Here is a 24079-nt window from a genome sequence, read left to right as displayed (position 1 = left end):
GTGGAAAAATGTTCATAGGATGTTTTGTGAATTACTCAATAGGATTCTTAAAGGGAATATTGTAGAGATTTTTAAAATCAGTGTATCTACAATTGCGTATTCACTTGACACCTATTCTATTAATTACTTAATGACTTTCTCTGCCTTGATTCACTTTCTTAAAGAAACATATGCAAAAAGGAAAATATATATCATTATTATAGAAGACCATCAGTATCACTTCTCACAAATGGAAATATAAGAAATTGTTTTTATAATTTAATTATAAAAGAGGGAATATCATAGTGAAATTCTAGCTAGACATTATTGTCTCCTGAAAGCTATGAGCCCTAGTGTTGCTCTCTTTGTTTAAAAAGATTAGTAGGGGCTTAAAAAGATTAGTAAGAGCTGGAGAGATGTTCTAGACATACCTCCAGCAATTAACTCTCCTCATCAGAAAGTTTGAAAGAGAATTGAGAGTGGAATATTTCTCCTACCGTGAGATTCAAAGTTATTTAATGCTGTGTCAATGTGCCATTTAACATCATCTTGGCTCTCTGCCTTGCACCTCTGCAACAATGTTAAAAAAGGATCACAGCCAAGTCCGGCACAAATTCACCATTGCATGCTCTGTGGTCTCACTTTTTTCTTCTTTGCCTACCTATGTTTGAAAGCTATCTTTGCATCTCATACTGATAAGCTTTTAGATTCTGAAGATAAAGAGTCATTTATTTTTGGTTGCTCATCAGTATTAAACAAACAGGTAACAATTTAAAAAATGCTGAAGTTGCCTGCAAGGAAAGTCCAAAGTCCAAAGAAGCTGTTCATGCTTCTGTGTATTTGAATCATGAAGTTCACATCAATTTTTAAGCTGATAAAATGGAAAATCTCACGCGCTTCTAGTTTAAGGGAAAGCACTGTAACACATAGTTTGCAAAGATTTTGAACCTTATATTGAAGACCTCATAAATAATCAACTCTCTATTAGGCTATTAGAGGAGAAATTCATTGCTGTTTGAAAATAGCTTCTGGAATGCATTTCTTTCTTTCTTTTTTTTTTTTTGCTGAGGAGGATTTGCCCTGAGCCAACATCTGTTGCCAATCCTCCTCTTTTTGTATGTGAGCCGATGCCACAGCATGACCACTGACAGATAAGTGGTGTAGGTCCATGCCTGGGAGCTAAGCCTGGGCCACTGAAGCAGAGTGTGCCAAACTTAACCACTTGGCCGCCGGGGCTGGCCCTGGAATGTATTTCTATTTCTTGGCATGCTAAAGTTCCCATTACGTGTCAGGCACACACATTTTCCACATAAATATTGACAGAACTGTTCCTTCATCTGGAGTCTTCCACACCATGTTATGGCATTTCTTACTAGTAGAAGCAAAGCTTCTTATTAGTTTTAAAATCAAGTTGACCAGTGGGTGGCTGGGGTGATAAGCTTAGGGAAACGTGCTTATGACGATCTGCTGGTCCCATCCTGTTCTCATGCTTAGTGCTACCTATTTAAAGAGTTAGTGTTCATGCACTTGGTGATTGATCTAAGTCCTTGGATAGCAGGAACGTGAGCAGGTGGTGAGAACAGGCAATGGAAGAAAAAGTAGGACCCAGGAGCTATATTTTACCATGAAGTCAAATTCCTATTTCTGTCCCTAAGATTTTTGTGTGGTGGTTGGAAAAGAATGTCAGTGCCACAGTGTTCTTCCATCTGCTTCTCGCAGAGCTAGTCTAGATGAAGACAATTGTAAACACTGAGGGCTTCAGTTACTTATTTTTATTGCATTATTTGTAGAAAAAAATCACTATTTGAGAAATACCCAAGTAAAATTACTAAAGTACATTATACCAAATGAGAGAGAGAGGGGAGTCAACTTAATTTGGGGCACCCTTAGAAGAGGGTGGTATCCTAATCAGATTTATGTTGATTTAGCACCATCCTCTGTACCTTATAGGTTGTATACATTTGTTGAGGAATTGAATAAATTAGAATTAAAACGTGGTTGCATTGAAAGTCCATATAAGAGAACATGCATAGAAAGCAAAGTCTGAGGGGTGTGAATTAAAGAATGTATTTTGTTTCTAGTTTGAGGGAGTTGTTTGCAGGAAACCAGGCTGGTGGCTGATTAAAAGAGGAAGAGAAGGATTATTTCTCTTATTTATCTGCTGTAATTTTACTGGATCTTTGAAATTAAGACACACATGTCTTCATTGCTCAAAGGTGTTGTGCATTTTAGAAATATTTTGGTTAAGCAGTGATAGGGAATTTTCTTTAAAAGCTGTGGATTAGCTTCTAATATAGAGTACTAGATTAAGGATTAGAGTTGGAGTCAGCAAACTTTTTCTATAAAAGGCCAGATAGTTGTTAATTTAGGCTTTTTATATAAACAGCCCTTTAAACATGTGAAAACAATTCATAGGCTGCAATCACTACAAAAACAGGCTGTAGCTATATTTGAGTCATGGGTCATAGTTTGCTGACCTGTGGCTCATGTCTCTCCTGAATTGTGTAACTCTGAGAGGCTTGTTTTCTAACTGCAAAATGAAAGTGTTGGTCTATAGTAGTATTAAATTCAAACATGCAAAGAATTAGAAAGAATAGCCTAATGAACCCAGGCATTTATCATTCAGCTTTAATAATGAAGTTTTCTCCATGAAATTGTCTCAATTTTTCTACTCCTAACTGAATGCTTCTTAGAAATTTTTTCCGCTTTATGAGATTTTTCCTTATAATAAAAATAATCCATATTCATTATAGAAAGTTTGGAAAATAAAGAAGAGCATCAAGCAAGGAAAAATTACCCTAATCAGATATTACATTTTATTATTTTCCAGTATTTTTTATCGTGTGTGAATAATTTCTTATTATTCACACACAATATATACCGTTTTGCATTCTGATTTTTAACTAAACATTAAAATTTGGGCATTTATCCGTGTCTTTCTTTGAAATCACAGTTTTACATGACTATATAATTTGGAAATATAAGAGTGATCATACTTTATGTGACCGGTAATATGTTGTTGGACATTTAGGATATGTTTAATTTTTAAACATAAATTCCACTATGATGGACATCCTTATGTCTTAATACTTGTCCTCATTCCTTAGGTCAAAGAGCATGGTGAGTTTTAAGGTTCTATACAGAAAGGTGGCACCCACAGCTGTAGTGCTCATTTAAGCCAGTCTTAGGTTGCCATTTTTAGTTTCGGATAAATTAATTTTCATCGCAACTACTTTATATGCATTTTAGGTCAGGCGCTACATCTTCTGCTTCTGTAATTCCAAGGCCTGACACTAACACAATATATAATAAGGACTAAGGAAACAAGACAGAAAAACAAAATAAAAACACCCTTTATATTTACTAAGGTTAACTATCAGATTAAGAAAGCAGTGGGACTGTTATACCTCATAAAATTTTATTGTGCTGTAATGATTTTTAGAAAATAGATTATCGATAGAGTAATTGGACAAACAGTACTAATACATATCATATTTTAAATCATTTAAAAATAATATATAATAGGTATCCTGAGTCTACTTTTAAAAAATACTCATACTACTGGAGTGTGATCTTTATTAAATATATATTTAGCTTTAGTGGTAGTAGAAATAAAATTGATATAAACTACCCTACATTGGTTGGAAAGTTTTCTGAAAATGCTCATCTATGAAAATGTATTTTCCTAGTTTTAGGGAGAAAATTCCAGATGCATCAAACATCACAGAGTTTATAACCCACAACCTTAATGCATTCTTGAGGAAAGGATCATCACAATGTGATGTTTTTCCTTGACTCTTAAAGAAATACATGCTACTTTAAGAAAAATCTGGGGTTTACAGTTAAGTGAAAAGTGGAGAAAAAAAAGCACCACATGTAATTCTATTGCCTGGAGACAAACACTGTTTACAAGCTAACATTGTAACAAACTTACTTCCAAAATATCTGTGTGGAAATATAGTTGTTAGTTTAACATTACGTGATTTTTATCAATAATATTTTTTGAATGTCTACTATATGCAGAGTATTGCATTGTTTCTTTTATTCTCTGAAGTACTTTAATAAAATTTCCAGCTATTAATATCAAAGATATCCAATTATAAAAAATTATATCACAGAGTATATTTTGAAATTCTCACAAGCATGTTATTGTTACATCAGTTGTGATACAACAGACTGGTTCACGTTATTAAGTAACCTGCAAAATTCCACTTTTGACTGCTGTATTTGTCCTGCTAGTGATAAGAGAGCACAAATTAGTTAGCCTCTGCTTTTTGAATTCTTGTTTTGCAAGTATTTAACATTCAATATCAGAGACTGCAAAGATACAAAAAAAGTAAAGCCTTCAAACCCTAACTTAGCAAATACCATAAAATTTTAAATTATCATTTTACGTGTGTGCTCCCTGAATTGTATTAAGCTGTTTCTTTATCCTCATTTCTGTACAGAGATTTTTGAAAAATTAAACCTGATGTTGCCCTCTTTTTTTTTTTTTTTTTGAGGAGACCAGCCCTGTGCTAACATCTGCCAATCCTCCTCTTTTTTTTTTTTTTTTTTTTTTGCTGAGGAAGACTGGCCCTGGGATAACATCCGTGCCCATCTTCCTCCACTTTATATGGGACGCCGCCACAGCATGGCTTGCCAACCAGTGCGTCGGTGCGCGACCGGGATATGAACCGGCGAACCCCGGGCCGCCGCAGCGGAGCACACGCACTTAACCGCTTGCGCCACTGGGCCGGCCCCTTGCCCTCTTTTTTTGATAATAATATTAATGTTTTCTCTAATTTAGAATAGAAAGACAAGTACTGAGAAGGCTAAATAATTTTTCCTAAGTTACAAAGAGTTGGAGGCTGTGTCTCAATACAAATTGGTCTCCTCTTCCAACCAATTAGTCCAGTTTACTAACCAATTACTAGACTGAGCAAATTCTAGAATCACAAAATCATGACTGATAGAGTGGGGATAGGACCTAGCCAATTTTCTGGATATAAAGGTTGAGAGCAGTTAAGGGACTTGTTCAAGATCATACAAATTATATATGATAGAGACTGGGTTAAATTACAGGTCTCTGATTTGAAGTCTTGAGTGCTTTTCTGTGCTTTGCAGCCAAAATTAGAAAGCATTTTCCAGTACATTCAAAACGATTGAACCAAGTCATGTATGTATTTGCATCTTGATTAGCGGATAGATCTAGATCTTTAGATCTAGATAACTAGGTTTTGGAATTTTAGGTTTCTATATTATTGGAGAATTTCTGACCCAATAGTCATTCTGCTAATAAAGAAATATTACTTAAAATAAATCATGTTATAATGTTTAGGCTCAACAAAATATTTTTTTGGATGTCCTGGCATGCTAATCTCTAAAATTGCCATCTTAAAGATAACGTTATAACAGGTTTTAGTTCTGTAAATTATGCTAGAAATTTTGGCCAATAGCAGTAGAATTATAGTTTATAAATCTTTGGCAAGGTACTTAACCTCCTTGTGCCTTGTTTTCTTTATCTGGAAATTGGAGATGATCATAGTAGCTACCTCATAGTGTTATTGTAAGGGTTAAATGAATTAATATACACAGTGCATTAGAATATAAGTACCCAATAAATGTTTACTATTATTTTGTTGTTATTAATTTATGATCTAAATCCTCATGTTTAACATTTTCTGAATGTACTTGAATATGTAAGATCAAAGTAATATGCAGATTGACTATATATTTTTAGGGATATTTTATTTAAAAACATTTTTTATTATAAAAGTAAAATAGCCCTTTTGGTTTTTTTCTCTATAACGCAAATGTTCTTAAATCATAGCATCAAGTTTGTAAAATTATCTCCATTGCTATTTGAGTCTTTTTTTTAAATATTATTTGCAAACTTGGTACATAGCTTTAATAATGTTACAGTTTTTTGCCCTGCAGAATTTTTTAAATGATTACTTAAAGACTGAATACTATTTCATTTGTAACAGGATTTTAAGATGGATGAGACTCTTTTGGCCACTGGTTTGGATATGAAACCCAGTCACTGGACCACCAAGCAGCACAAGGAGGTAACAGGACATTGTTTAATTGTTTCACATTCTTGACTGAACACCCCTCCTTCCTCCCCATCCCTGAGTTTAGTTTAGAAAAGAGATTGGAGAGCTCGAGAGGAGTTTTTGGAGTTTACACAAGGATGTATGGAGACCATGACTGGTGTGTTGTGAATCCTAGTTCCTCCTAAGTGGGAGGATTTGGGAGGTGCCTCTCAGTTTACCTAAAGCAGAGGAGAGGAGTAGGAAGGAAAACACTCAGAGAGCTTGATACCTATTCCCTGCATTTGGGAACACACTAGGCTAGTGGGTCTAAACACACTCTTGAAATATCTAACAGTGAGCAACGGGTTGGCCTGCTGTTTGATGAAGGAGAGGTGCTTGCTTTGCGTCGCCTACGCTTCCAGATTTTACTGAGTCAGAGAATCGGTATTTCCAGGGGACTAGAGTTTGGCCACCTGTAGGAATCAGGGGTTATCTTTCATCTTCTCTAAGAGGGCTGCTTGGAGTGTCAAAAAGAAGTCTGCAGGAGGAGACTGAGGCCCATGAAAGTGGCCGGCAAGAGGAGAGTGTAGCCTGATGAGAGATGCCCAGCAGTGGAATTAAGGATGTCTCTGATGATCCTACAAAGTATTCCTTGAGCTTTACATACCTGTCAGGTCCAGAAAGCCCAATGCCAATGTCAGTCAAGTAAAAACTTTCCTTTGCTTTTATTCCTCCCTTCGCTTCCACTCTGAGTCAGGAATTATAGCTAGCAAACTGGCATAGGAAACTATGCTTCTGAAAGCATAAAGTAGGAAAATAGAAAAGAAATCACCTTCCACCCTGACATACGTGGTGAAGGGAAACAGCTATAACTTTGAATGAAGTTGAGTTTTTATTATACTGGACTAGGCATATTAATTATTTAGTGGAGGATCTTTTATTGTCTGAAAGTTACCAGAAAAGTCATGAGATTTGCCCTGAATTTCATCTGGGGGAAAAGGAAGAACTAGAGTCCAGACTAAAATTAAATGAACAACTTACATTGTCATAGGATTATTTCTCATGAAGTTCTGCTTGTTGAAAGTAATGATTATCTATTCATAGTTTACTTAATAGTTTTCTTATTTTTATACATTTAGGCTTATGATATTGAGGTATTATAAGTAATGTCACACTAGACGTGTTTATATGTATTTCTATCATTATATTTTGGATCATTAGAGATTTATTTCCAGAGGGAGAACACTGTTTTATATATACAAATATTGACAAATTGCTTTTCAAAAGAATTTAAGTGCTTTCCACTACCCCTGTCTTTGTATGAATGTTTCAGATACAAAGAAGTTAAAAAGAAAAATAACTGATTTTAAAACATTTTTGATTTTTATAACATTTATGGAAATGTTGATTACAAAAGGAAAGAAAAACCTCTTTTCAACTAAATGTACCTGAGCAGATGTAAAAAAAATTATTATTCTAAGCGTATCCGTTTTATAGACCATAAACTCTATAGGATTTTCTTTTTTTATTTCTTTTTTTTTTTTTTTGTGAGGAGATCAGCCCTGTGCTAACATCCGCCAATCCTCCTCTTTTTTTTTTTTTTTTGCTGAGGAAGACGGCCCTGGGCTAACATCTGTGCCCATCTTCCTCCACTTTATATGGGACGCCGCCACAGCATGGCTCGCCAAGCAGTGCGTCGGTGCGCGCCCGGGATCCGAACCAGCGAACCCCGGGCAGCCGCAGCGGAGCGCGCGCACTTAACCGCCTGCGCCACCGGGCCGGCCCCTGAATTTTCTTTACTGATTATAATATAGCCCTTTATGTGGCAGAAGGCTGCATAAAAATTTTTCAATCAGTCATTTATTTTGAAGCACATTAAATTTGGAGGTGAAAAAATTTGAAAGTTTATTAATGATCCTAGAATAATATGACTTTATTAAAAAACTAATAATATATTAGTATCTCCCTTGACTTAAATGAAACTTTAAAAAATCTACCATGAAACAATACTTTCTGAAATCTTAAAAAAGCCTAAATAAACACTCTTCACTAGGATGAAGAATTAGAAATGACTTTGAGCATTATATTATCTCTAACAAAGCATGCCATGACTTATAAGATTAGTTGAAAACTAAATGTAGTACATTTTGCAGCAATCTGACAAAGGAACATGTAATAAAAAGACACTGTTGCATATTTTATTTTTACCCACATATGACATTTGTATTCATAATAGCACACAGATTTGGATAAGTTGGAAAAGTATGTGGGTGAAAGACAATAGCTGAGAATTAAAATACTTTGTCTCAGTGTAAAAAGAGCAATATTATTTCTTCAAATAAGATAACTTATCTGTCTAATACAAATTTGCTTTTTAATAATCATAAGCTCTCTAAAGGAGGTTATCATTAAGACAGTAATAATATACAGGTAATTCTTAACAACCAATATCTATGAATAGACAGTCTTAGGATTTTTTTCTTTTTTCTTTTTCAAAAATGCTGAACATGGAGAGAAATTATTATAAATCCTCAACTGTTGGGTAGCCGTTTTGAGAAAACATCTTGGAATTGCTAGGCTGACCAAATGGTCAGTCCTTGGATCCTCCATCTAGAAGTCTTCCTACATCTGCAGTATCTATCTGGAAACCAAGGCTAGTTCTTGGATAGTTGGCTCTCTGCTGGTTCTTGAAACACTAACTTGGTTCTACTTCACAGACAGCTTTGGGTGGTAAATTCCAGCTGCCTTTTTGTATACTAAAATGACCTTTCAAAACTGTAATAGTCACTGTGACAGTGCACTTATTCTGCATTCAAATGACAAGTGAAGTTTGAGTTGATAACCCAGAGCAGAAAGAACATTACCCGCAGGGTCACCTACAAAACTGAAATGATGCAACTTCCTTTCCCCTTGGAAAGAAACATCCATCTAAAGAGTTATACGACTGACTGTTCACATTTTGCATATTAGGACCGCTAATATTCCCATCACTCTGTGAATTTGGCGGTGGGTCTCAGCAGATGTCACAAGAAGTGCCTACCTGGACCAAGCTATATCCTGTGCGCTGGACCAGTGCGCGGAGGGCTGCTTCCTTCTGGGTGCCGCTCAATCCATCCCCGGATTTGTGATTTGATTCCATTGAGAGTGATTATCAGCAAAAAATCAGGTTAATTAGGGTTGCTCACTGAAACCAAATTTAAGATAAATTAAGTAAATTACTGTTACCAAGTCCAAACTTATCCTTTTCATGGAGGACATCTTTAGGAAACATTCTCTATAAATGAGTCATTTAGGTTACAGCAACTAACAGCCACACACAAATGAGGCCAGTTAAATGTCCTCATTAAAAAAAAGTTTTTAAAAAATGTTCAATTTTAGTTGAAGTTTAGACATCAAAAACAAATAATACCCCTTCTTCAATTAGAACACAGATCAGTAATTCTTGATTCAATTATCACAGAATGCCACTGAATACTTGAAAACAAATTGGCTCTTGTCAATTAAAAGAATATGCAAAACAGTCCTTGCAGATGTGAGAAGAGGGCACTGTTATTAAATAAAGTCAGCTAGGATAAAGTATCAAAATCCTGAGAGATTTCGTTTATCTGTTCTACGTGTTACCTAAGGCATTTATCTACTCATTCTCCAAAGATAAATTTCTAGAACAGAGTGTGCTGGTGTCAGATATACAGAAGTCATCATGCAAATACTCTATGTAATAAAAATGTCACATGAGTTTTACCAAAACAAGAACAATGGGTCCTTTTGAGTGGTGTTGGACGGGCCTACTACCACCTGGATCATATACCACGCAGATCACTCAGGAGAGGATGTGAAGCCCTTTGTAAAAATCTAAGAAGTTAAGGAAGTTTACATATGTCCATATTTACATAAGTAGATATGAATATGCAATTTCAGCATTTTACTGTCTATACTTTCTATTTGGGAACATGATTTGAACCCCATTCCAAATGTGGTGGTAGCTCAAATTCACAGGTTTCCCGGACAAGGATATGGCCGTGCTGAAGGTTCTAGGAACGGTAGTGTGAGGCCCTGGAGGCTCTCATGTGCATAAGAGTCTACACTGACCTGCTGGGTTAGAGTGTAAGTGGCTCAGTGGAGGTTCTGTGCTGGTTCTATGCTGCTCAATACGCTCTGCCAACCAAGACAGAGGAAACGTGTTTTATGATGATTTGAATCACATGCAAACCTAATGTATTTGACTATAGGCCCTTTTAAAAATTTTCTGTTCTATGTGTTGAGATTTTCTATACTGATTTTTGTTGTCATTTAAAGATTCAGGATGAATGGACCATTAATAATATAGAAAACTGGGCCAAAAATTGGGTGACAAAAATAAAAGTGAAACTGAGGTGATCATTTCAGTAAAATGCAGCTTCCAAGAATTGTTAAAGTAATAGAATATAAAAAAACTCCCAAACTAATAGACAGGCGTCATTTAGAAAGTAATATTTTCAAAATAATTTAGAAAACCAAAGGAAAAAAATATGAGATTCCAGAGAATATCCATTAGCTCTTATAAGGACAGAACAATTTCATGCTCTGTGTAAGTATGGTCATTCTTGCCTTTGACTTTTCTAATAATTCTTGCTTACTTCTGACTCAGGTCAATTCAGTTTTCACTCATTCATTCTCTCAAGAAGTGTTTAGTTAGTGCTGTCTGTATACTGGCTCCACCTCCTGTCTGCACTAGAGCATCGTGTTTTATGGGCAGTAGGCTAACTCAGTTAACATGCCAGTTTGTGTGTGTGTACTTTGCAAAACACAGTGAATTAAAGAAAAAAATCCTAACTTTGTATTTTGGCTAAGACAAATTAGAAAGTATCTTTCTGATGGTGGTGATTTGATATACATGGAGCAATCCAGGTTGGGACATGTAGCTTTACTGACACATTTATAGTGTAAATACTCTTTCGACGGGTACTACAAGATAGGGGTAAAATGAGACCTGTTTTCAGTTTATAATCCTAACCTGCTGATGAATACAGTCATAGGAATCTCTATGAAGCAATATAAATCCTCATTAAAAAATAAAACAAGAAAGGCATTTTGAAGATTTACAAAGAAAATTAGCCTTTAAGACAAAGTCTAACTTTTGCACTTTTCTCAAATATTGCTAAACTTGTCTTTTCATCAGGACACTCTCAAATTCTCCCACAGTGCTGAATTTAACCAGCACGAGCAGGGAGGCCATGGAGGGACTGGGGTCTGATGAGGTTAGTCATGTGTGTCTTACAGGTGTTTAAAGGCAAAGTCTATTGTCTTTTGTCCAAGTTGTAGATTTGCACTTTGCTGAACTTCATCTTTTCCAAAAGATAACAACTCATGGTGAAACAACAACTTTTATTTACAAAACCTACCTTTAGTTTTGGTTAATAATTAGTAAAGGTGATTAAAGATATTTTGACATTAGAAAGGTCTTTTGATCACATATAGGTTCACTCTGAAATTATTGAGAAAATCTGTATAACATGTCAATGTTACAATGTCCGGTCATTGGAAATCAGGACATGGAAATAAAATTCAGAATTTGCCACAAAAGACACCGGGTCTTCTATGTTTATTTCTCAAAAACAACCACCTCTTCCAATGTTGACCTAATCTAAGAGGTGAACTTGAATCCCAGATAAATATTTTTTTTAGGCAAGTCAAACTTTTGTTAAAAAAATTGGTCAGTTTGAAGGAGAGGTTTTGCAATACATTTTCTAATTTAGCAGCTTGTAAATCCTTCAGATCTGAGACTACTACATTTTGAGAGTAGTTCCCAATGTAATTTATTGAGGCAATAGAATTCAAAACCTATATATAGATATATAGTAGGCATTAAGGGCTTTGGAGACAGAGGAAAGTACTCATGAGTATTTATCACTTATTCATTCAAAAATTATTTACTGAGTACCTACTATCATCCAAGAATTTTTTTAGAGACACTGAGGATATAGCAGAGAATGAAACAAACCCCTCTCCCCCAAAAATCTCATGGAGTTTTATAGTGAGTGAGAGAGACAGTAAACAAGATAAATAAGTAAAATATACAGTATGCATAGGATGATTTTTGAGGAGAAAAAAATAAAGAATGGAAAAGGAATATGAAGTATGTGTGGGTGAGGTGGGATGAAATTTTAGATAGTGTGGACCTCACGGAGTGAATTTGGGAAGAGATCTTGGCAATGTATTTGGGGGAGAGCATTCCAGGCAGAGGGCCTGGCAAGCTGAGGTGGAACCTGTTGACGGAACAGCGAGGAGGCCTGTGTAGAGAGGATGGAGCTGAGTGAATAAGGAGAGAAGTGGGAGTTGGGATCAGAGAGATAATGGCAGACCAGGTCATGTGGGATCTTGTAGGTCACGGTAAGGACTTTGGATTTTGTGCTGAGATGCGAAGCCAGAAGGTAGACAAGATTTTACTTATGTTTTAACAGGATCTCTAACTGTTGAGAATACATTGAAGGGAGTAGGGCAGGGCTGGGCTAAGGTGAGGCAAAGGAGGTGAGTATTGCAAGCACAGGGTCTGGTCCTACTTTTATGTAAAATTTTGCTATTTTAAATCATGGGTTTTTTTGCATTGATTTTGATTTTTAAAAAATATTGCATTAAAGGGGCCGGCCCGGTGGCGCAAGCGGTTGGGTGCGCGCGCTCCGCTGCGGCGGCCCGGGGTTCGCTGGTTCGGATCCCGGGCGCGCACCGACGCACTGCTTGGTGGGCCATGCTGTGGCGGCGTCCCATGTAGAGTGGAGGAAGATAGGCACGGATGTTGGCCCAGGGCCGTCTTCCTCAGCAAAAAAAAAAAAAAAGAGGAAAAAAATATTGCATTAAAATATCATTTGTCTGGGTTACTGAGTTTTTTGATGCCCTTACATTTTGCATTCAAGGCAAGTGCCTCACTCTGGTTGGTAGGGGGCGAAGGTCAAGGGAAGAAGCAGGGAGAGCAGTTAGAAACCATTGCAGCATCCAGGCAAGAGATAATTGTGGCTTAGACTAGGGTGGTGATAGTGGGGTGGTGAAAAGTTGAATCTTGGATATATTTTACAGATGAATTGGATGTGTTATGTGAAAAAACGAGGAGTGAAAGATGACATCCACTTTTTGGCCTGGGCACCTAGAAGAATAGTGTTGCCATTAGCTGAGATGGGGAGTAGCAAGTTTGTGGAAGAAAAGCAAGAGCTCAGCTGTAGGTTTTTTGATTTTGAGATGCCCATAAGGTAGCCATGTGGAGAGGTTGAGCGGACAGTTAGATATATGTCTGATTTTTATGGGAGAGTTCCAGGTAGGAGATATCCATTTGGAAGATATCTGCATAGAGATGATAGTTAAACTGTGAGATTGAATGAAAGCCTCCAGGGTCTGAGCGTAGAAAATATGACCAAGGACTGATCTCTGAGGCACTCCAACTTTTGGAAGTCAGGAAGACAAGGAGGAATTAGTAAAGGAGAATGAGATGGAGCAGCCTGAAAGATAGGAGGAGAACCAGGTGAGTGAGGTAGATTGGAAGCCAAGTAAAGAAAAGATTTTGAGAAGGAGTGATTGGGTGTGCCAAGTTCCGGTAAGTCAAGTAAGGTGAAGCCTGAATAGGAATGCAGACCCTGGACCTAGACTTCCTGGGTTCAAATACTCATACTGTCTCTTACTGTGTGCCCTGGGAAGGTTCCTTAACCTCTTGGTGTCTAAGAATCCTCAACTGAGAAAGGAATAGTATTTCTCTCAAGGTCGTTGTGAGTATTACATGAGTAAATATGTTGAAGGAGCTTTGGAAGAGTTCTTGGCATATATTAAGTGCTAGATTAATGTTAGGCATAGATATATAAAATATAAAAAGGGGAAAGAAAGAGGCAATATAATCACCAAGCACCTCAACTTCTCGATTCAGAGATTCTGCAGTAAGAAATTCCACAGGTTCGTCGAACAGCACTGTTGCCTAGATGAGAATGGCTGAGAGAAGAAAGAGACAGAAATGGAAGTTGGATGGAGAAAGGTTACAGGCAGTATTACGGGGAAGAATCATGGCCGCCCTCCCAAGCATCAGTTTCCTCAAGTGTGAATTGGGGCAACAAGCAGGCTGTGGATGATGCTTTTGTGAAGATGAAGTGAGAAAACACCTGTGAAGTGTTTGGTGTAGGTCTACCATACAGCAAGCACTGCAACATCACTTACTGTTACTGCTAATAACGCATGTTGGAGGAGAGAAGCACAGCAGAGGAACAGCAAAGTGACTCCAGAGAGGGCCTGCAGGAGATGACAGCACCTCCTCGTATAATTTTCTTCCCTTCCCCTTGTTCTTTATTTTCATTCTGAAAATAGGGTGAGGGAGGGGCTGATAATGTGAAAAACCAGGGATATCCTCTAGCTCTGCCATCTTTCGTTAAACTGCAGTCACTGTCTCCCCATCCCCTAAGACAATGTTTTTTTCTTGGCGCAGAAATACTTTGTTCAAATGTATACTCACCCGCAAACTTGCTATAGAAAATGTTTCCCTCTTTTCTTCCTCTGCCTCCATCTCAGTGGAAATTCTCTAAGCCTCGGTTACCTTATCTATAAAATTAGGATAATAAGAGTTCCTACTTCATAGGGTTGCTTTGACGATGAAATTTGAAAACATTTAAAATACGTAAGGTGGTTTCTGGCATTTAATAACTACCCAATAAGTGTTAGCTATTATATTATTTTAGTTATTATTGTACTTAATCTCTAAATCCAAAGGGTAGAATTTCAAAATCCCTTGCGGGCAGGATAAAGTCCCAAGTCCTTAGCAACATACGTTATTTCTTCAGGACTGGATTCTAGACTCCCCTTCTAATGTCATCTCCATGCCTTACCACTGGGAACTGCTATGTTTTCTTATACTTCTGGGCTCTCTGCTTGGAAATGCCCTTCCCTTCTCAAATCTCCTCACTTCACTACACGGGCGCTATTGATCCTTCTAGGCTTGATTGAAATATTGTCTGCTCTGTGATGCTTCCTTTGATAGCCTCTGTGTGTAACATTGGGTGCCACCTCCTCGGTGCTCTCAAGAAAGCCTGTACATCCCTGTATTGTTGCACACAGTACTGTAGTTATTTGCTACATAACTATCTTTCTCACTAAACTGTGACCTTCCTGAATGTAGGGATTATGTTGTATTCACCTTTGTTTGCCTGGAAGGCTTAGCCTGACACTATGCTAAGTGCTCAATAAATGGAACAAATGAAAAACTTTGCAGCAGCATTTTATAAATTACATTGACTTGCACTTGATCAGAAGTAAAATTCATCTGCATCTAATCTCCGAATACTTATCATTCTTCTTGTTCTAGTCTCTTCCTAAAAATTCTATTCTGGAATGAACTTGCTTTACATGAGAAATTGATTTGAATGGTTTCTCTGCATTTATGAACACGTCATATTTGTGTGAAGAGACGAGAAGAGTTAAATTTTTACAGTGCAAAGTGATTGAAAAAGAGAGTTGACATTTAGATTCACTTTTCTTCTTCTTAATGCCTTTCTGGTTTTATATTTATAACTTGAGTGCCTATGTGATCAAGAACAAAAGGACTGAGAAGTTATTGGGGGTTCAAGATTCCTGCTTTTCTGAACGTCATGGTGGATTGCAATGAACAGCTCACCTCATCACTTGGTAGAGACTGCTCAATAGAAATTTCCAGAGTCCATTGTTGGGCAAGGTCAGAGCTGCTGTTCCTGATCATTGACCCTGATGACCTCAAGTACCAGTGCATCCTGGCTCAGGGAAGGTGGCAGAGAAACAGAGATATGAAGAAAGGTGTGAGAGAAGCAGGTAAGGGATAAATTCTGACTTTTCCAAATCTAGACCTGGCGGGGGATGCTATGTGCTGCATTTAATTGTAACTCTGTTTTATAAAGAGGAAAAGCATTTATTTTATGCATAAAAATTGGTCCCATATAGAGAACCAAGTTCTGGAAGGAAGTGATATTTGTTATCTAGATTTGCCTAAAGTTATGGCAATGTTGGAAGATCTTAATGCCCTAGTGGAACATAAGTTAGAAGCTAGGGAAACAGAGAAAGTGTGAAAACAAGTTTTTGTTTTGCTTTTAAGTCTCTCAAAATAGTAAATTGGGCAAGACATGAGACAAAATTAAGACAAGTACACGACGGAAAAGCACACTTAAAGAGTGAAGAAAGAATAGCTTGGAAAAGCAAAGACAGAAATGGTAGTTGTGAATGACAGGCAGAGAAGAACAAAAAGGAGATGAAGGGTAAAGACAGAATTCAAGTTAGATTTCTTGGTTAAAAACTAAATGAAGTAATTATCCTCAACTTTAACAAAAAGGTCAACAAATATTAATTTAATATCTGCTACCTACCAGGCAGCGTGTTAGACAATTTGGAGTTAGGACATGGAGCAGTTTTGTTATTGTTATAATTTCTATCTTGTTTTATTTCATTTGATTTTTCCAAAGAGGGTGGATAAGGAAACTGAATGGGAAGAAAGACTGTTTCTGACTTGGTAAGCAGAGGAGAGAGATTCTTTTATAATTGAGTGAGGAGACACTGGGGCCTATACTAGCAATGCACCCCGTGTACATTTGAAATTGATGATGGTGTCACTTGCCACTGGGACCTCTCTAAACCGAATCCAGTCTTTCCCCAGTGTTTTATTGTGCACTGATGTTGCATAATGTAGGCTGGATATAATTCTTATGCAGCATGCAAGTGCTACAAGTGGTTTCATCATGAATTTCAGCCTTCTAGTATTTCCTGGGAATTTTACACAGAAGGAGTTCCAGATTGTATTGAAATGGTTTGTGAAGGATTTATGACCAAAGTCTACATGTTTGCCTAATGATGCTAAGTAAATATTGCTTTGCATGACTTGTTAAGGAAATATAAATTAGCTCTAATATTCTCCTTGGAAAATTGTTTACAATCGGTCTTAAGTTTATTTTGGAAGTGAATTAATGTGGTAGCTCTTTATTTGGCCATGCATCACGAAACATAGCAAAATTAATACAGAATACACATACATAAAACTCCAAAATGTAGCCATAAAAACATCACAAAAAGTCCCAATATGTGGCAACTTATTTTTAAAAAGCAATATATATAAGCAAAAAAAATTAAATTAACCAGAATACCTTCTATGTTATTAAGGCATTAGTAATGAATCATGCATTAATTTGGGCCTAGTCAATTTGGGCCTAGACAAGGCTTAAAATAAAGAAAAAATTAAAGTAGTTCATAGTAGATAAATTAATTTTACTCATAATTATTGACAAAAATCCTCCTTCTGTAGTAGGTTCCACATATTTAGAGAAGGACAAGCTTGTATTTATTTATTTTTTTTTTATTTTTTTTTTGTGAGGAGATCAGCCCTGTGCTAACATCCACCAATCCTCCTCTTTTTTTGCTGAGGAAGACGGCCCTGGGCTAACATCTGTGCCCATCTTCCTCCACTTTATGTGGGACGCCACCACAGCATGGCCTGCCAAGCAGTGCGTCGGTGCGCGCCCGGGATCTGAACCAGCGAACCCCGGGCCGCCGCAGCGGAGCGCGCGCACCCAACCGCTTGCGCCACCGGGCCGGCCCCACAAGCTTGTATTTAAATTTCAGTTCTGCCACCACGATTTTACCTTTTCTAAGAGCCTGTTTCCTATTCTAAGAATAGGAACACTGATACCTAACTTGAAGTTTTTTCTTTTTTTTTAAACAAATGATCAAATAAATCAGATAATGGATATGAGAACACCTAACAAAGTGCTTGGTATACAGAAGATGCTCAATAAATGATCCTTATCTGTTGCTTTGGTTGACACCTCTTATCCATCATCTGTGGTTCTCTGCGTGGTTATTCTCCTTTCTAGAAATTGTCTGAGGTGAAGAGAAATGCAGTTTTGAAAGCATTACATTGCCTTCTTTCATACTGCGTTAGTAATTAATCTAGTTATTTCATTTATGTTTGTTTTCCTTTCTCTGTAGGAAAAATCCTTAAGGTCCTAAGTCTGCGTGTGTGTGCGGTGTCTCACAGAGTTGTTAGTGTTGTAATGAAAATTAGACACAACCTAAATATTCAGTGATAAAGAAATGTTTGAATAAACAGTGGTACAGTGCAACTAATAAAACTGATGTTCTTGTAGAATATATATGATTTAGGCAGATATTTGTGAAAAATAATCAAGTAAAAAAGGCAGGTTACAAAACAGAATGTGTAGTCTGATTTCATTTGTGTTAATTTTTATATTCATAAGACTGATTATGAAAGGCTAACTGGTTATATCTGGGTGGTAGATTAACAGATTATTTTATCATTCTTATTTGACTACTTTTGGCTTTCTATAACATACAGCTCTTACTCTAATAATTTAAAAAACAAGTTAAATTATGTTGATAAATGAAAGTCAAAACAAGTCATATCAAAAACTATAAGATGTGGTCAAGATTCTATTCTGAGGAAATTCGTTTTCATTTATTAGAAAAAAAATTCTGAAAATAATAGAAGCATTCAACTAAAGAGGCTAGGAAAAGAACAAAATGGACTCAAAAAATCAGAAGGAATCAAAGATAAAAGTAAATTAACAAAACAGAAAAATCTGTAGACTTGAGAAATAAATGTAAGAGCTGATTGAAAAGATCTGTGAATTAGCACACCTCTGGCAATCTTGCCAAGGTAAAAGGAAAAAACCTATTTTAAAAACAAGAGGAAAAAATGGATATAACCACAGATTGAGAGACTTTTAAAGAGGAGAATGTTTTTATCAACACATTGAAAAATAGAGATGCAGTGGCTAGTTATTTAGAAAACTGTGAATTTTCAAAATTGCCTCAGGGTAAGTTAAAAATTTGAATAAACTAATAACCATAAACTATATTGAAAAAATTCAATGTTTTCCTCCCAAATAACACAAGGTCCAGACGGTTTTATTAAGCAAGTTTTCCAATAATTTAAAAAACAAATACTTCTTTTGTTATATAAAGCCTTTTGAAGCATAGAAAATAGTGGGAAATTTATGAAATTATTGATAGATTTAGCATATCTCTGATACAAAGCCAGATAAATATATCACAAAACAGAAAACTATAGGCCAATATCACATATAAATACAGATATTAACTGCATACAGCAAAGTATCAAAATACTAATATATAATAAACATGATGGGTTGATGGGTTTATTACAAGAATACAAAGATAATTCAATGTTGGGAATTCTATTAGTTTAATTCACTTCATCAATGAAGGAAAAAAAATCATATGATCATCCCAGTAAATATAAAAGTGGCAATTAATAAAATTCAGTATCCACTATTGGTTTTAAAAAACCCAAACTCTTAGTAAGTTAGCAATAGAATAAAACATCCTTAAATTGATAAACAGCATCTATCAGAAACATGCAGCAAATATCATACTTAATAGTGAAACACTGCAATCTTTCATTCTCATTAAAAACAAGTAAACCAACTGTACAAAACTATTAGAACTAATAAAAGAATATTATAGGGACAGTTACAAAATAAATGTTCCCTATTTAAGCAAAAATAACAAATGAAATGTGATGAGAAATAAACAAAATTTATAAGAATAAACAATGCAAAATGACCAAAATCTTTATGAAGAAAATGATAAAATTCTACTGAAAGATCCACAGGCCTGGATATATGGAAATCTTATTATTGTAAAGATATCAGTTCTTCCCAAATTATTAACCTAATGCAACACCAATTTAAATTCTAATAAAATTATTTTGAAATTTGACAAATTGACTCTAAAGTTCATCTGGCAAGAAAAATGTGCAAGAAATGTCACAACATGTATTGAAAGTATAGAATTATTTGGAACCAACCTAATCAAAAGTTAAAATAGACACAGAAATAGACAGATTAATGGAATGGAAAAAAGTGTAGACCCATTGTTTTGTGTAGGTTGGAATTTGCCAATAGGTGCTATATCAAATCATAGGGAGATCACAGACCATTTGGGAAAAAGATAAAGTTGGCATGCCATCTCACAACATTTACCAAAATTCTAAGTGGATTAGAGAATAACCTTTAAAAACATTGTATAAGTACTAGAAGAAATTCTGAGAGAACATTTTTATAGTCTTGTGGTGCAGAAGGTCTTCCTAACCAAGTAAATCAAGAGCCATGAATAAAAAGACTAACAGATTTGACTACTTAAAAATTACAAACATCTGTAATGGCAAAATAAAGTTAAAAAGAAGTCACACACTAGGAGAGAATGATGGCTATTTATATAATACAGAGAATATACAAAGAGTACTTTAATATACAAAGAGTACTTTAAAATCAATAATAAAGAGACTCACCAGTCAGTGGACAGACAAGCAAAGGACATGAGCAATTCACAGAAAAAACAAATAAAAATAATTTATGAATATTTTTATTTTGCTGAGAAGATTTCCCCCGAGCTAACTTCTGTTGCCAATCTTCCTCTACTTTGTATGTGAGCTGCCATCACAGCATGGCCACTGATAGATGAGTGGTGTAGGTCTGCACCTGGGAACCAAACCCAGGTTGCTAAAGTGGAGTGTGCTGAACTTAACCACTTGGCCACCAGAGCTGGCCCCTAAACTTACTTAAATATCGTCATCATCTTTAGTGATTAGAAAAGACCGATTAAAACAAAAAACCAAGATACTTTGGTTTTGCCTATTATGAGGCAAAATTTGAAAAGATTTCAAATAATAAGTACAGCTAACATTTACTGAACACTTAGTACATGCTATGTTCTGAAAACTTTAAACATAATTCATTTAATCCTCATAAAAACTCAATGGGATAGGTATTATCATTCCTATGATGCAGGTGATAAACCAAGTTAGAGACGTTAGTTAATGTGCCCAACGTTACTCAAGTAATAAGTGGCAGACCCGTGATTTGAATCTAGGTAGCCTGGGGCCAGTCTGTGCTCTTAATTACTAAATTTGACTTCTTCTCAGTTTCCTCACCTTAAAAAAATAGGCAAGTGGTGGCAGGGGGAGGAGGGAGATTATAATATCTACTCAGCTCCCCTTAAGGTGTTACTGTGAGGAACACATGACACCATGATGAAACTGATGAGAGTGTCCTGTGAGTCTGTCTTCTCTTCCATAGGGACAGATGCTCTAGGTTTTTTAAAGCACGGTGGTAATTTAGCCTCTTTGCTGGCATGAAAATGAGCTGTTGTAATAATTCTTTTGAGTAGTGCTGTGGGTGGACTGTCCAGTGGTTCACTTGGACACTTTCAGGATCTGACCCCTTTTGGACATGGTCCAAAATGGACACATGGTCGTTGCCAGCCCTCTGTTATGCACTTGGTCATACCTCACTGAAATATACTCCTTGGCAGAGTGTAGAGTCTTCATAGGTGACCAAGTGATGTATCACTTGGCAAGATCTGACTTGGATTTCATATTAATTTATATTCTTAGATTTAAAGTATTGGTTTCTTCTTTTGATTGATCTTTAGCTCTTCTGGATTGTAGATAGCCTGAGAGGAGATAGTCAACTATGGGCCAAATAACTGATGGAGTAGTGTAATGGTGGGTAACCAAAGCCACAAGTATTTCTCACAGGCACCAGACACAACTATTTGAGGAGCAAGGTCTTCTCTCTCTCCCTATACCTCCGCCTTCAAATGTCCATGTAATTTCTTTTTCTCTTCTCCTGTCTCTTACTCTCTTCCATTCTTTAATCTTGTACTTTTTTCTCTCTCCTGTTCCCTTTGTAACGCCTCTGGCTAAAGAAGTTGTTGGTTCCATCTGGAAGGTATATTGTACTTTTTTTTTTCTGATGAGGAAGGTTGGCCCTTAGCTAACATCTGTTGCCAATCTTCCTCTTTTTTGGTTGAGAAAGACTGTCCCTGAGCTAACATCTGTGCCTGTCTTCCTCTATTTTATATGTGGGATGCCACCACAGCATGGTTTGATGAGCGGTGTGTAGGTCTGTGCCCAGAATCCAAGCCTGCAAACCCTAGGCCACTGAAGCGGAGCGTGAGACCTTAAGCACTATGCCACCAGGCCAGCCCTGGAAGATATGTTGTACTTTTAAGACAAGGTATTAATTGTTGGAGAGAATCGATGCTGACAGATACAACTTTCTAAAGAAATGGTTATTTTTGCAAAGATATATAGGGCCAGTTGATACTTTGATCACTGTTTATTGATGTTTAAATTTATATACCATCCTGTTTGAAGTCATTCCAAGTCCCAAATAGAGTAACTTAAAATAGCAAAACCAAAGATACAGGGGAAATTGCACTATAGTAAAAATATCTATAGAGAAACGTAAAACTATACCGGAGAAAAGATACTACTGGAGATACTGACTTAGAATTCCTCAGAGAAAAAGAACAAGCAGACATATAATAGACAATGATTGTATTGCAATTTTTGTGTATGTCCTTGTGCATATACATATGTGTTTATATATACATATATGTAGGTATATGTGTTTATATATACATATATGTGTATATATACACACACACATACATACACACATCCCTGGACTAAATCAGTAAATTATAAATATGCAGGAGGTGAGAAGGTATGTCTTCTCAACTTTTTTTTTTACTAATTCAAAATTGGGAATCACACACACACAATCTCGTTTGAAAAGAAAAAGTTACCCAAACTGTTGGAAAAGTTAAGCACATTCTTCTGGCCCACAGATCACCATTCTTGCAAAACAATCCTGACATCTAGAAATCCTTTTTGTTTTATTTGAAGAGAAAGTAATGTCAAATAGAGGAATTTATTTTTATTTAAAAAGTCTGTTTAAAATTGCATAATTTAGGGTCCAGTAGAAACACCTCCTGATTTTTAGCATATTCTCATTAAGTGGATATTCCAGAGGTACATTTTATCTGCTTCAAAAGACATTTCATCATTTATTTGCTTAAAATGCCCTTTAAATGTCAACAAGGAGCCTGTAAATCCTTGGGATATAGCTTGAAGCTGTAAATTACACAAGGAAAGATGGGAGAGAAGCATTAACCTATGCACATCTTATCAAAAATACAACTTTGAGATTTAACTTCCAGCTGTCCTAAATTTTAGCAAGTAATATTTACTCCCTTAAATCTCTTCTTCTCTGTTTTTTATCATACTCTGAAAAACAACTTCACTTTAATCTTATGCTCAGAGGATATGTCCAGTTTGAGTGAATTCCTTAATGTTGACTTGCAATAGCTTGCTAAGCAGGACCTTATCCTTAAAATATTGTAGCACTATTAAAACATACTCCAGGGGCCGGCCTGGTGGCGCAAGCGGTTAAGTGCGCGCGCTCCACTGCGGCAGCCCAGGGTTCCCCGATTCGGATCCCTGGCGCGCACTGATGCACGGCTTGGCAAGCCATGCTGTGGCAGTGTCCCATATAAAGTGGAGGAAGGTGGGCATGGATGTTAGCCCAAGGCCAGTCTTCCTCAGCAAAACAAGAGGAGGATTGGCAGATGTTAGCACAGGGCTGATCTTCCTCACAGACACAAAAAAATACTCCAAACTGGCACTAAAAGATCACTTAAGAATAACCTTAGTCAACCCCTGCTGACAATATGTCTGAGATGCAGGAGCTATGGAGAAAGAACAGATTCCCTGCCTGGCTTCACATTATAATCACCTGTACATGGGCATCTCCCTCCCCACCCCCAGAGGGATGCAGAGTCAACTAGTCTTGAGCCGGGCCCAGGAAATGGTATGTTTAAAAACCCCCCAGGTGATGATAATTTGCAGCTGAGTTTAGAACTGCTGAGTTAAACTCTAGTCTATACACGTTAAATGTCAAACAAAATAAAACAATGGAGAAGAATTGAATTTATTCCACCTGCCAAATAGGATGGATATCACATAAAAATTTATCAAAAAGAAGAAGAAAACAATGAAAGAAAGGTAGAGACTAGATTACAGGAAAAAAGGGGGAATAATTGAAAATTTTCTCCAATTGTCTACATTTTCACCATTTCTAATGAATAAATGTTTTCCTAATTGCTAGTATTTAGAAATACCAGCCTTGAAATATGAAAAAAAAAAAGAAAAAAAGTCCCGTTCTTACTAGATTCTGGCTCAAGTGATTTGTTTTCAACTGAGTTTCCATGAGGACCAACCAATAAAGTATTTATAT

The 24079-nt window shown here is 36.4% G+C and overlaps 2 protein-coding genes across 3 annotated transcripts in view; one reads left to right on the top strand and one right to left on the bottom strand.

Moving 5' to 3' along the window:
- The window catches only part of A1CF (APOBEC1 complementation factor), a 51698-nt gene extending 42563 nt beyond the window's left edge, over positions 1-9135 (bottom strand). For both annotated transcript variants that reach the window (XM_058543440.1, XM_058543441.1), the window contains exon 1: positions 9037-9135. In XM_058543440.1, the coding sequence (XP_058399423.1) occupies positions 9037-9135 (99 nt within the window). The remainder of the gene's footprint in view (positions 1-9036) is intronic.
- Positions 1-23234, top strand: part of ASAH2 (N-acylsphingosine amidohydrolase 2) — a 213628-nt gene extending 190394 nt beyond the window's left edge. The window contains exon 24 of the mRNA XM_058543442.1: positions 23209-23234. The gene's annotated coding sequence lies outside the window, so the exon portion shown is untranslated. The remainder of the gene's footprint in view (positions 1-23208) is intronic.
- The last annotated feature ends 845 nt before the right edge of the window (positions 23235-24079 follow it).

Source organism: Diceros bicornis, chromosome 6 (assembly GCF_020826845.1).
Source record: "Diceros bicornis minor isolate mBicDic1 chromosome 6, mDicBic1.mat.cur, whole genome shotgun sequence".
Taxonomy (NCBI): domain Eukaryota; kingdom Metazoa; phylum Chordata; class Mammalia; order Perissodactyla; family Rhinocerotidae; genus Diceros; species Diceros bicornis.
Note: the sequence above shows the minus strand (reverse complement) of the source record. Positions and strands in the feature narration are given on the sequence as shown.